This window comes from Typopeltis vanoorti, chromosome 17, assembly GCF_054136105.1.
Source record: "Typopeltis vanoorti isolate ZY-2024b chromosome 17, IOZ_Tvanoo_1.0, whole genome shotgun sequence".
Taxonomy (NCBI): domain Eukaryota; kingdom Metazoa; phylum Arthropoda; class Arachnida; order Uropygi; family Thelyphonidae; genus Typopeltis; species Typopeltis vanoorti.
This window is the reverse complement of record NC_143565.1, coordinates 88312039-88330456: the sequence shown is the minus strand read 5'-3', so window position 1 is coordinate 88330456 and position 18418 is coordinate 88312039. Positions and strand designations below refer to the sequence as shown.

Sequence of the window (18418 nt, the reverse complement as noted above, 5' to 3'; positions counted from 1 at the left end):
TTAAAACTATCAAAAACTTACATATTAGCAAAAAGAAAATGCCATAGAGGAAAAACCTGACGTGACAGAGAAAAATGGGTTTGATATTTGAAATCAATTACATTTAGTTATATATTTTAGATCTGCAAACCTGTCTTTCTTATATTAACTTCACTATATTCTGAATTCCTACCACAGTGAACTTCTGTTAGGGCAAGGTTTCCCAAACTTCTTGCTAAAGTGGAGCCCTCACAACTCAATCTTCAAAATAAACATGCAAAAAAGGAAGAAATCAATAAATATTCACCATTTTACAATTTAGAAACTTTGAAAAATTGCAGAGTTTTTCAACATCTAGTATGATGGACATAACATGTAGCATCATATCATTTTATGCATTTAGCCTGTTCCTATATTTAGTTTTAGTAGCTGCATATAGTGAGAATGTCTTTTCGCAGAGATATGCTGTTGGAAAACTTCAAAACTTGAATACAAAGTATGGTAAAGTGAAGGGGAAAATTAAAAACCTTCAACTCCACCCCTAAAATCTCTGGCCAATCTCTTGTTATAAAATTTTACATATCATGCGTGATGGAGGCAAATTGCAACTAACCTTGTTAGGGTAGTCTGCTGACTCAAAAACAATTGCTCGCAAATAAAAGCTATAAAAATAAACAAATATCGCATTCGATTCATTAATTAAAAAAAATAAAAAAATAAGTGAATGTTTGTAAACAAGATTTGTAGAGCCCTAGAATTTCAGTTGTGAAGCCTTAGGGCTCCATGGGGCCCACTTTGGGAAACCCTGTGTTAGGGAACAAAGGAATGATTTTATTAAAGAGGAAGGATGGCTACAGTACATTTACTTTAGAACTGCATTGACACTATGGACTATGGATGGAAGTGATCATAATTTGTTATAGTGGAAGTTGGCTGTGTTATTATTTTTTTTAAATACTGAAACTATATTCAGTACTAATCATATCCTCACAAAAAAAAAGTAACATATATATAAATAAAAAAATTCTTATTGTTTTTTAGCAGAAGGATTTTTTTCTTTAAAATAATCTGTTCTGAAATTGCAAGTGGCACTAAAAAGAGATTGTATATGAAGTTAATACCTTATTCTGCTAAAAACAATTACAAAACAATTTTGTGTGAGAAGCCTAAAGTGGGAGTAATCACTTGAAAAAATAGTATCGGGTGTGTAATTCAAAATTTTGAGATCAACTTTGAGTCAACTGTCCTATCTTGTAGTCAACAAGTTGCAGAATTATTTTCTTAATAATGAAAATTTATTTTTAGGCATGCAGTAACATAATCTTTGTTTCTAAGAGAAGTTTCTTACTTTTCTTCTTTGGACTGCTTCTTCTTTGCTACCTGAGGTTTTTGCTTACTTGAGGAACTAAAGAAAACACTGACTAGGCCGTGTTCTCTAGTAATCTTTTTTCGCCACAATCTTTCATTTAGTCGCCTAGAGTACATATTTACTTGAGCAAGTTTCAAGGCTATATGAGATGAAAAAATGATAATTTATTTTAAAAAAAATTGCACAAATCTGCTTTGATTAACAGTAATAAAACACATCAGAATAATATATCTACATTACAGCAGATATAAAATAATGTTTGCTTCACCACTAAATATTTATATATTTATAAAAAGGTAGAAAAATTTTGCAATTGAATCCCTAAATGCATCATCCATGTAGGAGACATCAACTTGATTCAAAACACTACAATAAAACAGAAAAATAAGCTATCATTGGAAAATAGTGATAGGTGCTAGTGACAGATAGCTAGAAACACGCTTATCATGAAGATCATACTGCAATGCAGTCCTACTTTTTCTTAAAGCTGACTCCACTTTGGAAAGAGTTCCTTGTGACAATCACAGCTGTTCTATGCTGAAGTCCACATCCAGTTGCTAATGGGATTTGAACCTGGTTTATTCCAATCAAATGAGATACTGTTCAGCAAGAATGAAATGGAAAGGTTGGAAACAAACATATATAATGGATGAAAACAACAATTCTACATAGAAGCCATTACAAATCCAAAAGGCTATTTCTACGTCAGAAACAACAACATCCTAACTTCAACAAGTATAAATGCCCCAACTTTGGAAGACTAATTCCAAGATCTTCAGCACAACAGCCATGGCTACACAGAGGATACTTGCTAGAACATCATATATTTTTCCCATCAAAATTTAAACTGTTCCATATACTTTGTAGTGTATACTTTGTACCATACACTTTGTAGTGTATAAACTGCATAGTGTAGTGCCTATATGTCTAGTCATGTGCTTTGGCCTTTGAAGATGCTGATTTGAATCACGGGATTCAAACCAGCATCTTGGCATGTATGAGAGCTCATCTCTTCCCATTGCATGTTTCCTAGGTCTTTTTTTCGCTCTATCGCTTAAAAATTACCATGTTAAACTCAGATGATAATTTAGATATAGAGTCATCACTGAAGTTAAAATAAAAACAAACCTCTTGCAGAAAAATCCGAATTTTTTTGATTAACTTGATTAACATTTGTGGCATAAACACCAAATTAAATGATGTGCTTGTAGTGAAGAATTTATGGAGACAAAAACAAGTTGGAGTAATTACTTATAATTAAGAAAATAACACTCAATGTTTCGACTTCTTTATCAAGGTCATCATCAGGAAAACATATTATGCATAGGACACAAGCTACATGACACCATACAAAAGTAAGATAAAGCTTACCCTAACTTGACCTCTGGTAAAAATTCCAAATAATTCCAAGAATCTGGAGGACCCATCTGCAATCCATATAGCATCCAGAACATGATTAAAGAACCCCAACACAAGAAAATCTTAATAAAAGAGGACTATAGAGATGTGCTTAATGTAGTTCCACTACATAAAAAAAAAAAAAAAAAAAAAAAAAAAAAAAAAAAAAAAAAAAAAAAACAGCTAACACCTTTTTTGTTCCCATATATAGGAAGCAGGCAAGGCTGTTTAGCCCTATCTAACTTTTGGAGACCGAGTGGGCAGTTCAATCTCCACTGGTGGCCAATCAGAGATAGCTCATCCAAGGCTATCACTAATTAAATGGTACGCAGTGAAGGCGGCAGCTAGCAAGTGCCGCCATCTCGTGGTGCCTAACCCTAACACAATATTTTTAATGTCTGAAAAGAGTGTGGGTTCGACGGCCGATTTTCTTGAGTTGACGAGACAAAAAAAAAAAAAAACCAGAGTTTCTGGGATAAAAAACTCGCTAGCCCGTGCGAGAGATCGACTAACTTGGGAACCAGTCGAGAAAAGGCTTAGAAAAAGTTTCTCTAGTCGACGACTAGATTCGAACATCTTTTGTCATGTGGTCAAGCGCAGTAAAGTGCAAACGCCGACTATTTAGATGTTTTTTTTTAATCTGTATATTATTATTATTTTTCAGATTTGTTCCAGTAGCTGACATTTCACTGTTCACCCTGGTTCCCTGGCAAAAAAAAAAGGGGGCCTAGTTTAACCGGGCAACACCCCAGCCGGCATGAAATTTTGTCATGTTACCATCAGTTGGTATTTTGGTTTAAGCTAATAGGAATATAATTTGGTCGGCTAAATCCCAAATTGCCAACCCATCCTCATTCGTTCAGTATCCAGGTAGATACCCAACAAGGTGCACCATGAGAAGGTGAAGATTAAACATTAGGTTAGAAGCCCTGGTCAGTTCTCTGCATTCCTTAAAAGGCTATGTGGAGGTATCCTCTCAGTTATACAGCTTTGACCCTTAAACACCCCACAAATCTGAAAACACACCCCAACTCAACATTACCAGAGTTAAAGATCGGTACTATCAACATAAGAAGTTGGAATGGCAAAGAAATGAAGCTAGCTGAGGAATTAGAAAAGTACCAGATCGACATAATAGGGGTGACTGAAACAAAAAAGACAAAAACTGGTGAGATCTTTCTGAGCAATAAATACAAAATGTTATATTCAGGCAATGACAATCAAGGAAAAGAAGGAGTAGCCATAGTATTCAACACTAAATATGAGGCTAATCTTCTTGAATGGCAAGCAGTCTCAAGTAGAGTAATGTTGGCGAATATCAGAATGGGGAACTGGACAATGAGACTTATTTGTGCCTATGGTCCCACAGAAGATTCTACCAAGGTAGAAGTGGAGGAATTTTTTGAGGTTAGAGAATGCAACTGACACAATGAAAAAGGAAAAGTTGGTCCTTCTTGGGGATCTAAACAGCTGAGTAGGAAATGATTGTCAGACATACAAAAATATTTTGGGAAAATTCGGAGAAAAGAGCAAAGCTAATAATAATGGCAAATACCTGTTGGATTTCCACTCAGGACATGGACTGGTTATTACTAATACCATGTTCCAACATAAAAATGTGCACAAATTCACATGGAGAGAAGAGGCAAGGAATAAGAAAAGTCTCATTGACTATGTTATTGTTGATAGTGATGTTTTCTCCCTGGTGCAGGACACCAGAGTGTACAGAAGATTTGAAATTGGAAGTGATCACTATTTAGTCTTGAGCAGGATAACATTGAATTTCATATTGAAAAGAATAACATGTAAGAAAGTTTTAAAGCGAATAAAAGTTGAGCAGCTCTCAGATGTGAACTGTAGACTAAAATACGCAAAGATTATTCAAGAAAAAATGAAAGAGTTTGAGAACAGGAACCAAACTTTAGAGATTCAGTGGCAAGCCTTGAAGAAAACCTTGATTGATTCAGACAGAGAGGCATGTGATGAGGTTGTCTGCAAGGAGAGAAAAATCAGAACTCCATGGTCGACACAGGAAGTTAAAGAGGCAGTGAAGGAAAAGAAGAAAACATATCAAAAGTTCCTGGTAAATAAGTCAGCTTGCACTCTTAGAGAATACAGAGTCAAATGTAAGAAAGCTAATGTAAAACAAGCTAAACAAAAGTCATGGGAGGACTTTGGCAAGAACATAGAAAATAAATATCAAGAAGGTGGCAAAAAATTCTGAAGGTTGTTGAAGAATCTTAGAAATGGAGGAAAGAGTGTTGTAAAAGGAGTTAGAGATGATGAAGGTGACATGAAAATGGGAGAAAAAAATATCCTTGAAGTATGGAGTAATTACTTTGAAAAATTACTAAATGAAACAAGCAGTGACAGCACATTCGTAAAAAAAAACTCAACAGGCATACAGTCAGGAATGCATATTCATACTAGAAGTAGAAATAGCCACCAAAGGCTTGAAATGTGGAAAGGCAGCAAGAGTAGATGATATTCGACTAGAAATGATGCAGTATGGTGGTATAAAAGTCTTACAGTGGCTGCACTGCATAGTTCAGAAGACCTGGACAGAGGGACGAATTCCTGATGATTGGAGTAGAGCTCTCATAGTACCCATATATAAAAAGGGAAATAAAACTGAATGTGAGAATTACAAAGGTATTTCCCTACTGAGTGTTCCTGGTAAGATTTATGCAAGTATACTTGAGAAACGGTTGAAAGAATTGTGGAAGAATAGCTTGGTGAAGAACAAGCTGGATTCAGGCCAAATAGAGGCTGTCAGGATCAGATCTTCACTTTAAGACAAATAGTCGAGAAATCATGGGAATATAACAAAGATCTGTATTTAAGTTTTGTCGATCTGGAAAAGGCATATGGCAAGGTGCCAAGAGAGAAGCTATTCAATAAGCTACAGTTATATGGTGTCAATGAGGCATTATATCAAACAATACTTAGTCTTTATTTGAGTTGTAAATCAGCAGTTAGAATTAAAGGAAGTACAGGAAGATGATTTAATGTTAAATCTGGTGTGAGACAAGGATGTACATTATCCCCTCTGTTATTAATTATCTAAATGGATCACATTATGAAGGAAAGTGGTATTAAACATGATATCAAAATTGGAGATGTTACTGTCAGCTCTTTGCTTTATGCGGACGATGTTATACTCATCAATAAATCCACTACGAGTCTGCAAGATTCCTTGACAAAAGCATCCAGGAATGCATAAGCAGAGCTAATCTCAGGTGGCATGGTCATTTAAACAGAATGGCGAGGAAAGATTGGCAAAACAAGTGATCTCTGTCAGGTTGGCAGGAAAATGACCCAGAGGATGGCTAAGATATAGGTGGATTGATACTTATAAAGTGCCTCAGACGATAGAAATATAAGATCTGATAATGTTGGAGTCTTGACAAGTAACAGACAGATTTGGAGGTAATGATATAAATTTTTAATATAGTACTATCATATCCTATACGCCCCTTGAGATTACATGGCAAGAATTTGATGATGATGACGATGATGATATTATTATTATACTGATATGTATGAATTTTATTTTGTTAATTAATTTATATTTTTGTATATATTTACATATAAATAAATTATACATTTATTTCATCAGAGGTTAGGCTAGGGTAAGAAATGAACAAAGCACTACACAAAACTTTTGTGTAATGTCATGTAGCTTGTGTTCTTTGCATATATGTTTGCCTGATGATGACCTTGATACAAAATTCGAAACATTGAGTGTTATTTTCTTAATTATAAGTAATTACTCCATAAATTCTTCACCATGAATGCTGACCACCATATAACCTTAAAAGAAGGAATTAAATTATGTGCACCATCACATACACATCCAAACAAAATCTGATTTTTTTTCCCAACTCAGAATTACTTTCACAACAACCATAGTCTATCTTAACTGTCCAAACTATACTCTGCATGATTTTTTCACAAATATACGAAGTACCATAAGTGGTACTTTGTGTCAGAGGATAGTAATCTTAAATCTCCTATTCTATTTTTGATCTCATGTAGCTTAAGATGCTTCATTAACCTTTTCTTCATCTGCTGTTTTTACTGCCACCTCACCAACTCAGAAAATCATTCTGACTTCTTTAAATTCTTGTCCTTGAAGCTTGATTTCCCAGAAATTTCCTGAAATCCAATTACCCAATGGCGAATCTTCTCTGGTAACGTCCTTTACTGCAGGCTGGTCCATAAGTCATGGAACATGTCATAGAAAGGGCCTATCTTTGTGAAGCAGGTACATAAATTTTTTAACATCACCAGTTTTTTTATATTAGTTATGAAAACTCACACCATGTAAATCCCTTCCATTTTCAGTTCCATAGAGATGGGAATTCCCTTTCTACAGAATGTTCCATGCTCAACAATAAGCAGGAAGATCTCCAAGACTTTTACTTCTCTTTCTGATGGTTAGACTGCAGTTTCCTGATTAGGATAGTTGTTCTGGCTGTGTTACAGAAATTATTCATGCTGAAATGAGCGCCTTCATTCTTCACTCTGTTCAAAATTCCCATCAAGACATAGCTTTCCAAGAAGTATGACACAGTGGACCAAGAAAAAACATAAGTAGTTTGAGATAAAAACTCTGAATTCGTGGTTTACACTGAAGTCTCACAACACTTGCAAACAATTATTAACAGGGCTAAGTAAGAAAATACTTAGCCCTTTCAGAGACTGCAACCTACCAGATGTCAGATGGAAGGAACTTCTAATATGGAACATGTTTCCTGTTAGAGCAGCTTTGAATATACTGAATAAGGAGTTGTAGGCCACGTAGCCCCCAGTAACTTAGGGCAGAGCTGGGCTACCCTATTTCTGGGGATACATACGAGGGTGGTTTGAAAAGTTCTCGGCCTCAACCATATCAGGATGATTTTTTTTCTAAGTTGGTACATCTGTCATAAGCATCCATGTGGAATTGCAAGTCATTTTATCTGTCTTAAGCAAAAGTGTTATCTGTATCCCTTGAATGGATAAAATTGAATATCATGCAGTTATAAAATTCTTCATAAAAGAAGGTTTAAAGCGAAAAGAAATTCATTCGAAGTTCATAAACGTTTATGGGCACTCTTCTCCTTTGTTTTCGACAATTAAGAAATAGGCTGCTGAGTTTAAACATGACCACACCAGCGTTGAAGATGATCCACGTGAAGGACGTCCAAAAAAGTGTAACAAACACAGGAAATCATTGATCAAGTGCATGATATGGTATTGAATGACCGATGAGTCAAAGTGTGTTAAATTGCTGAGACTATAGGCATTTCAAAAGAACATGTAGGATATATTTTGCATGAAGAATTGCAAATGAAAATTCTTTGCGCAAGATGGGTGCCGTGCTTGCTCACAGTAGATCAAAAACACACTTGCATGAAAATCTCTATACAGTAATTGGAGCATTTTAGCAAGAATAAAACTGATTTTGTGTGTCGATTTATTACTATGGATGAGACTTGGATTCATCCATAGTAATAAAGGGTAAAACAATAACCGGGGAATATTATTCTGATCTTGTAACCAGACTAGAGAAAAAATTCGTGAGAAAACACCCAGTTTGCAGAAGAAAAAATCATCTTTCATCAGGACAATGCATTTGCCCACAAAGGTGTTTTGGAAATGGGAAAATTAAGGGATCTGCACTATGAATTGTTGGAATATCTACCTATTTCCCCAGATTTGGCTCCCTATGACTTCTATGTCTTCCCCAAACTAAAACTCTTCCTCGCTGGTCAGTATTTTTTCTTCAAATCAAGAAGTGATTGCAGCTGTAGATGGGTATTTTGCAGATCTTACTGAGAACTTATAAATTCGTTTTTTCATTGATAGGCTGAGAACTTTTCAGATCATCCTCGTACATATTCTACCCCATGTATATATGAATCGCACACAAATCAGACTTTGGATTCAACTTAAGGCCTTCAAGGGTATAGTAAAAAATAAAAGGGGTGGGGCACTCAGAAAACCTAAAAGAGGTGGCTGCACCATTGAGAAAAAAATACTTGGTCTGAAAATACAAATAAGAAATGAAAAAGTACACACATATATCAAGCAATAAAATAGTAGTGGAAAATCAAAACTGGCCATTCTGGAAATAAGCTATGATTAATTATAAATTGTAAAAATTCTATGAATCTAAAAATGGATACGATAATTAACTGGATGCCAGGAAAAAAATCTAGAAAATAATTTCTTTCATCTAAAAGATATAGTAACCAAATACCTAACTTTCACCAAAATACAAAATTGTGCAGATTCAATTTACCTTTTACTTTGATGACTTCGCATAGAATGATCTATGAAATAGCTTTTATATATATATATATATATATATATATATATATATATATATATATATATATATATATATATATGTAAGAGCCTGCTGGTACTGAAGATGGAGCAGGAAAATAAGCAATTCAGATATGGTTACTTTGTCAATGGTAGGCCAGTAACTTTAGCATACCATGTAAATTGTTGTGTAGCTTGTTTCCTTGTATATATGTATACTCCAGATGATGGAGATGATTCGACTTTGAAATAATGCTGGATCTAATATCCACTTTGCTTATATAATTTTGCCAATGCTATTTTTAATATTGATGTGGTTGCTGCTTTGTTGTTAATATCACTTGAATTTTCAAGTAGAATTTACATTCTCAAGAATTTAAATCATCATCATTATCAACTTCCTGATATACCAAAGCAATGCAGAGAAAAACTAATTCCCTATTAAACAATTTCCTTCCAAATTAGTCAATCACTTGTTAGCACTCCAGTACCACCATATTTTATATATAAGTCTTCTGGGGCACTTCTGACTGCATCAAAAAACCTAGATCTTGGTCTTCCTCTGAGTTTTTTCTCTGCCATCTTGGCATCAAACAACTTTCCCTCCCTTTTTGTTTAGGTGACATTATCCTCAGATTTACTCACATATTCTTGATGCTAACAACATCATGTACCTTTCTAATATCTTTCTTTTTAATATTTTAATGATTCTGTCACTGATATGCCGTCTCTTCATTCCCTCAATTTTTCTCGAAACTCTCGTATTTGTGGTCTCCAGTCCTTAATTAAATGTTTTATTTCATGATCCACAAGTTAAAATTGTAATAAATTTAGTTTAATCCTTTATTCAAGTGTGAGCAAACAAAGTTTGCGCCTGAAAGTATCTTCAGGACTGGGGTAAGGTGGTGCAACACCAGGACGACTCCTTGCAAAGGTGGAGCAAGATACTATCACTCCTATCTCAGTATCTCCCATAATGCAAAACACCTCCTTGCGGATATGTCTAATGTTATGCATTAAGGGAAGGGCCACTACCCAGACTAGTTTCGACCTTTATTGAGGTCTCTTCAGTGGGAGCCAGGCCCAAGTGGAGATACCAGCCAGAAGCGTTACAAGGTCATCTCTACCTATAGGAGTTGCCAAATGGTGTGCCACCTTTTTAATAAATGACTTTCAGGTGCAAACTTTGTTTGCTCACACTTGGATAAAGGATTAAACTAAATTTATTATATTCTAACCAAGTGAAAAATAAACTTTCAACATCTTTCTCTAAATCCAGATTAATTTATCAAAAAGGTGGCACGCCATTTGGCAACTCCTATAGGTAGAGATGACCTTGTAACGCTTCTGGCTGGTATCTCCACTTGGGCCTGGCTCCCATTGAAGAGACCTCAATAAAGGTCGAAACTAGTCTGGGTAGTGGCCCTTCCCTTAATGCATAACATTAGACATATCTGCAAGGAGATGTGTTTTGCATTATGGGAGATACTGAGATAGGAGTGATAATAGCTTGCTCCACCTTTGCAAGGAGTCATCCTGGTGTTGCACCACCTTACGATTAAACTAAATTATTATAACATTAGACATATCCGCAAGGAGATGTGTTTTGCATTATGGGAGATACTGAGATAGGAGTAATAGTAGCTTGCTCCACCTTTGCAAGGAGTCGTCCTGGTGTTGCACCACCTTACCCCAGTCCTGAAGATACTTTCAGGCGCAAACTTTGTTTGCTCACACTTGGATATAGGATTAAACTAAATTTATTATATTCTAACCAAGTGAAAAATAAACTTTCAACAAGTTAAAACTGGTTTGAATAATGTTTTGTATACTGCTAGTTTAGTGTTTTGAATAATTTCTCTCTCTTATTCTATATAAATTGATTCAAGTGACTCTCCACTATACTAGCTTTGTTTATTCCATTGTCTATTCCCACATTTTAATTTGCCACTTTGAGGAAAAAACATGCCTAAATAGATGAAATACCTTGCATAGGTTTTTCACTGAGAATGCAGTTGAAGTTATTCATCATTCTGCTTATTTTCAATGTCTTGGTCTTTTATTCTTATAAAGCTCTGGACGTTTTCAAAGTTATCACCATGAACTATACCATTTAAGTTTCTTTCAAAATATGAGGAAATATAATTTATTATAAATTGCATTTTTTTTTTCAAAAAGAAATAAATTAATTAAAAGCTATTATCAAATATGATACCTGTATCAATATCATCATCTTCTGTAGCAAATACCAAACTGCTTACTAAAGATTCTGCTTCGTTGTCAAATTCCTGTAAAATTTAAGGAACTGAATAACTATGATGTCCAAAATTTGTCTAATTCTTTTAGAGAATTAAGTTATAATAAATTAGCATTTTTGCCAAAAGTCTCACACTTGGATTTCACAAAAATTATACATCCTAAAATAATTTTTTCTACTTTAAAATTTAACAACCAAATACCTCAATAGGCACATTAGCAACTGCACTGTTTATAACATCTTAGGTTCCAACATTTATACCCTATAAGGGGGGGGGGGAAGTTATCACTTCCCACCACCCCCTATCACCACCACAAAAAAATTACTTACGTAAATTGCAAACCATGCAACCAGATTCAATATTGTTTACAAAAGTATCCGGTGACTATAGTACAATGTAATTTTGGATGTCAGAAGAGGAGATTAAAATCAACTCACAAGCAGTGGATGAATAATTTCCTGGATATAGCAAAGCAATAACAGTAACTGCAGTTAAGCAACTTCCATAACTGTGTTAAAATAATTTCCTTACTTATTCCCAAGATCCTAACACAGCATTTTTACATCACATCATATATTATATGACAATATAGTAGGAGAGTAGCTGCTAGGTGGTGAAGAGAGGTGTTTGTCAAGATCACCGTGAAAATATAAGTTTAAAATTAAAAATTCTGTGTGACATTAGCGATTAGTTTTTTTAAATATTGTTGTACGATAGTTGTGATTGGTAGGTAGTGTTCAGTGTAGTTATAATTCTGTATTTATATTTTTTTGTATTTCTTGTGTGCAGCTTTGAGAATGAGTGAAATGGTGGTGAAACGTAAGATGCACGGAAGACGAATGCAAGTGATATGGATTTTTCAAAAATGGTAAGATGCCGTGAATGCAGTATGTATGCTTGGGAAGAGATTGAAGATATTTATGTGGATATGTGGAGAAGTGAAATAAGATATGACAGAAAGTTTGGGTGTGTAAGAAGTGCAGCATACTTATGGATTAAGAGATATTATTGAATATAAGCAGTAGGTAATGGGCAAAAGATTGTGGATGTAGCTATGGGAGTAAGCAGAGTTGACGGTACAGCCAAGTACTTGAGTGGCAACAGTAAGACAGAAGGTGAAAGTGGTGATGATTTAGCAATATTGATTGATAAGACAGCATATGTAGATGGCGGTAAGCAGTAAGAGAGCCAGCAACGAGTTATCAGTGGTGAGCGGTAAGACAGCAGATGTACAAGGTAGTGAAAATACAATTTGAGTAAATGGCACTGAAAAACTAATTCAAGATATGAAAGTGGAGTTGGTAAAGATGAGGCAAGAGATTAAATGTATGAGGAATGAACTGAGGAGAATTATGGATTTCCATGGGAATGTGAGGAAGAATGGGACAAAAGATTTGAAAGAAATATCAAATGATTTGAGAGTGACAATGTACAGAGATTCGATGATAAGAGGTATGGTGAATGAAAAGGTGCACAAGGTCTGTTTTCCAGGAGGTAGAATGAGCAGGGTGGTTGAAGCATTAGAGAAGAAGAGTATGTGAGCAAAAAAGTTGGTAGTGGTAGACGGCACGAATGATTTGACTGGTAAGAAGAATGTAAGGAGGGATGTCATGAGGCTGTTAAGAAGAGTGAAAGATAACGATGTGGTAGGTAAGGTAGTCAGCGTACTGCCTACGTATGATAATGATGAGTTGAGAAGGTGAGCAAAGATTATGAATGGTATGCTAGTTGAGTTATGTGAGGAGAAAAGAGTTCATTTTGTGAATGGGTGGGATGAGTTTGAGGGGGAGGGCAGATAGAGCTGTATAAAAGAGATGGGCTACATCTGAATGGATTTGGTGTGAGTCAGTTGGAGAAAACTGTTGCTGCAAGAAAGAGAGAGAATGACTGAAGTGATGTAAGATCTTAGGAAGCAAGAAGTGTTGTGGAAGAGCAGGAGAGTAAGGCAAGCAAGTTTGTGAGCAGAGAAGTGAGTGTCACAGTGAAGAGATTAAGAGAGAAAGAACAGAGTGGACAGGGAAACGAGATAGGTAAAGATGGACACTGAGTGAAAAGTGTAGATGATAGTTTCATGAGTAGATGTGTGAGTGCACAAGAAAGGATTAACACAGTTAGGAATGTGGGGGTGACATTTAGGTCTGAGGAGGGGTATAATATCAGTGATGACAGACAGGAATGGACAGGTGAGTGTAGAGGAGTCATGTCTGAGAAGTGAGGTTAGTGGAACTTGTTATAGACACAAAAATGAGCTAGTGTGTATGTTTACAAATGCTAGAAGTATTCGAAACAAGAGTAATGCAATTATAGTATTGATAGTGTTCATTCGCCCAAAAATTGTTGCCATAAGTAAGATGTGGTGAATGAGGATGACATTCTGGCAGGAATAGAGATGGAAGGATATGCAGTCTTTCATGAAGACAAAGCAAAAAAAAAAAAAAAAAAAAAAAAGGAGGAGAAGTGTTATTGATGATGGCAGAGGAGTTGTGCCCATCTAGGGTGGAGATGCAAGGAGCAAATACTGACAGTGGTTTTGAAGCAGTATGGTGTGAAGTGGAGGTGGACAGGATGAAATGTTTAGTGAGGGTGTTGCTATAGACCTAGTAACCTGGAAGGCAGTGAGAAGAAAAGAGTTCATGAAATGTTTGGACAAATTGGTCTAGCTAATAAGAAAAGGGCGATTTCAATTATGGTAACAGACTGGTACTGTAATTGAACAGCTTGCAGCAATATCATGGAATGAAGAATGAGCAGCAGTTAGCAAATGATGCTAAAAGAAATCCTAGAGTTTTTTATTTTATTTTTTGTGTGTGGCCAATAGGAAGAAGAATGATTATGGGAGGATGATGTTAGTCAGTGATAAGGGGAGAATGATAAACACTGAGGAGAATATAGTAGAGGTGTTAAATGGGCAGTTCATTACAGTATTCCATTCTTGTGATTGTAACATAATGTAGAACTTGAGAGCAGTGGGAATGGGGGGAGGAACCATTGATAGTGAGTGAGAAGGAATATGTGAGGAACTGAGTTGAGTAAACTTGATGTCAACAAGGCCATGGGACTAGATGGTATATTAACGTGTCTTAAGAGAATGTTCCAGGTAGCTAACAACAGCTTTAACATGAGCCTTAGACTGGCCCAAGTCCCAAAGGAATGGAAAGATGGCAAAACTGTTCCACTTCATAAAGGAGGTGATAAGACTATGGCTTCAAATTATAGGCCAATCTGCTTATCTGGTGTCCTCACTAGCTTCTCCAACACCATGACCATACAAGGTGTGGTCATGGTGTTGGAGAAGCTAGTGAGGACAAGGATTTAGAACTGGTGGGCAGCAGTAGAATTCTCTTTAATGGATAGCATAGGTTTGCTAAAGGAAGATTTTGGCTGTAACCATTTTTGGTTACAGCCAAAATACTATCAACAAAATTCTGTACAACACCTCACTTAAAACAAAAATAAACAAGACTACAATAAAACTGTAACCATTCCATACGTTAAAGGGATGTTAGACAAAATAAACAGAATACTACAAAAATATAACCTTAAAGCCACCTATAATTTGCCCTATATAGGGGAAACAGGATGCACAATTCCTATCAGAAAAGAGAAACATAAATGACACATTAAATCTAATAACTATGGTCAAGCTGGTCTTTCTGATCATGTCCTGAACACTTTACATAGACTTGACTGGAAAAGCACCTGTTGTTTACATCACACCAAAACATGGTATGAACGTAAATTTAAGGAGAATGAAATTCTTATCAATCACCCTAAATCTTAACAACAATGGTGGTCTAAAATTCCCAAGCATATGGAAGGCACATATTCTACTCACTTAACCTTTCTCCCTAAGAGTTAATCATAAATAGGACCATAGGTAATCCAAGATCCTAAATCTAATATAACAATTGTCATGTTAAATTAGGACATCATTTTTACTGTAACAAAACTATCTATATGAAAGAATGTTTCTCTGATGTTGTCTTAAATAGAATATAGCTTTGATGTAGTTAATATTCATTTTATTTCATTTATTTATTGTAATTTTATTTATTTTCACTAGAGATTAGGCCAGTAGAATAACCATTGATCAAATCATTGTCTCTTCAGCATACTATGTGAAATGTAATTTAGCTTGTCTGTGTGTGTGTGTACTCCAGATGATGAACTTAATATGAAGGTCAAAACGTTGGGAATTTGAAATAATTATTTATAACACGGTTGTAGAGTCCATAATTTGTCCATAAAATGAATGTAAAATGAATGATCATAGACTTAAGGAAAAGAGTTCCAGACATCTACTGGAACATTAATCTGCACAAAAGTATTCATTAAGGTGGATGAGATGGTTCTTTGATCCTCACACTATGTTGTCTGTTGACTTCTTGTCTGGATTGCTGTATAGGAGAATTGTTAATTATTTTCTGGGTTATTCTTGGATTATATCCATTTAGTTTTCTTTGATAATTTCCAGTTCTTGTTTTAGAGATTTTTCAGAAGAACAAATCTCGTGTGCTCTTAATACTAGGAATTTTATAATACCATATTTTTGAGATGGATGAGTGGTAGGCTGATGTATTTTGGATATAACAACATGAAAAATTCGGTTTTCTTTTGATGATTCTTTTTCTGGTGTGAACTTAATACAAATATGTAGGGTGTTTATTTTTTGTAGAAGTCGGTGGAGTTCTGGTTCATTGTGACTCCAAACTGCAAAGACATCATCGATGTACTCCAGGCAAAGAAGAAAAAATCTTCTCTCTTGACCCCAAACCAACAATTTTCTGTGGTACATTAATGATGTCTTTGCAGATTCAAGTCATACAGAACCAGAACTCCACTCATTTCAACAAAAAAGTCAACACCCTACATCCTCATATTAAGTTCACTGGTCATTATATCCACAATATATCAGTCCAACATCCATCTCAAAAATATGGCATCATAAAATCCCTAATATCAAGAGTATGCAAGATTTGTTCTTCTAACAATCTCTAAAAGAAGACCTGGAAGCTGTCAAAGAAAGCCTTACATATCTCTGAATTAAAACCACATCTCGTTTATCAAACCTCATAAATCTGGCCTGGCACAACATGGAATTGAAACCCATTCCTAGTATCAAGAGCACACGAGATTTGTTCTTCTGAAAATTGAAAACATGGAATTGAGGCACAGGATCCAACAGGAAAACACCAAGCTGTTTTATAGATCCATATATAAACATGAACATTCATACAAAGAAAGTGCTGAAGCCTTACTTCATCAACCTAACCTAAATCGTAATGGCTGCCTCACTATTCCAAAAGTGTAGGAAATTGTTATCCCCAACTGTATTAAATAAATTTGTAATCTCTTATATTTTATTTTTAACTAATTTTAATTATTTTCAGCCCAATAGTTTTAATCCATGAACACCTGATCGTATACAAAGAAAGATTCCAGTTTAACGCATATGCTCTACTGTTTCTTTATTTAATTCCTTATTGTTGTTAGCTGTTTTTACTTATGATATCTTGCAATATGCAAGATGAAATATTTACATAAATTTATTTTTACTGTAGTATACATGTTATTCTATAGAGATGACTAGAGTAGAACTCTCATAGTATCCATCTATAAATAATGAAATAAAGCAATGCAAAAACTGAATACTCGAGAAAAGGCTAAGAAAGGAAAATTGTAGAAGGAAAACTTGGAAAAGAACAAGCTTGATTCAAGCCAAACAGGGGTTGTCAAGATTAGGTTTTCACTGTACAACAAATAGTTGAGAAATCATTGGAATATAACAAGATACCGAAGTTTTGTAGATCAGAAAGGTGTATAGCAAAGTGCAAAGAAAAAAGATTTTGAAAATGTTAAAATTATATGGGACAATAACTAGTCTATATTTTATCATCATCAAATTCCTGACATGAAACTACATCATCACTAACTTCCTATCTTCAATTTTCCTTCAAATCAATCTGTTACCTGTCAAGACTCCAACATTATCAGATCTTATATTTCTGTCTTCTAAGGCACTTTTTACTGTATCAATCCACCTATATCTTGGTCTTCCTCTAGATCTTTTTTTCCTGCCAACCTGGAAGAGAACACTTGTTTTGCTAATCTTTCCTCTTCCATTTTGTGTAAGTGACCATACCACCTGAGATTAGCTCTACTATAAAATGATGGTACAACATGACAGAATAGTCTATATTTGTTTTTTAAATCAGCAGCTAGAATTGAAGGAAGGATGTAAAATCACACTATCTCCACCCTTAGTCATCATCTAAGTGTATCACATTATAAAAGAAAGTAGAATTAAACCTGATATCAGAATTGGAGATATCAACTTAGCTATTTGCTTGATGCAGGTGATGTATTCCTAAAGAAATCCAGGGCAAGTCTCCAGGATTCTTTAACTAAATTGAATAACAGACAGCTGTAATAACAAAGTTAGCATGAAAATCTCAATAAAAAGTGACTGTGAAAACAGGTAGGACATAAAGAACTTCATCTCTATTCTCAATGGAGAACCTAAATATGGAAATAGATGATAGAATAAACAAAGTTCATATTGGGGGGGGGGGGGGGCAAGTAAATAAATTTATGTGGAATAAAAGAGAAATTATCCAAAACACTAAACTAGCAGTATACGAGACTGTTCGAACTAATTTTAGCATATGGATGAGAGCTGGGTTAGAAATAAAGCAACTGATCAAAGAAGACCAGCACCCACAGATATGAGAGTGAGTTCTGAGAAAAATTAAGCAGTTAACAGATGGAATCAATAACAGAATCATATCAAAAATGAAGATATTAGGAAGAACTATTGTTTAGATACTCAACATAATCATGGATGTGTGAGTATTGTCAACCTACAGTGATGTGAATAGGAGAGAACAAAATAGGAGAGAGAAGGTTATCAAAATGGGCATTTAATGCCAAGAGATGGTGGAAAGAAAACCTAGCAGAAGACTAAGGTCGGCAGATTGAAAACAGGTTTTTATTCCTTTTCTTTATTCTCAGTTTCTTTCAAATCCAAAATTTATGTAATTCATCTTTTCAGTGCTTTTCCTGTTTTTTTTTTTTTTTTTTGAAGTTTTCATTTAGCTGA

The 18418-nt window shown here is 35.0% G+C and overlaps 1 protein-coding gene across 1 annotated transcript in view; it reads right to left on the bottom strand.

The window, feature by feature from the left end:
• LOC150097610 (transcriptional adapter 2-beta-like) overlaps positions 1 to 18418 on the bottom strand; it is a 226707-nt gene that overhangs the window by 40857 nt on the left and 167432 nt on the right. The window contains exons 11-12 of the mRNA XM_090406959.1: positions 11277 to 11349; positions 1328 to 1487 (exon numbers count right to left, since the gene is read on the bottom strand). Coding sequence (XP_090263085.1) covers positions 1328 to 1487; positions 11277 to 11349 — 233 coding nt within the window. The remainder of the gene's footprint in view (positions 1 to 1327; positions 1488 to 11276; positions 11350 to 18418) is intronic.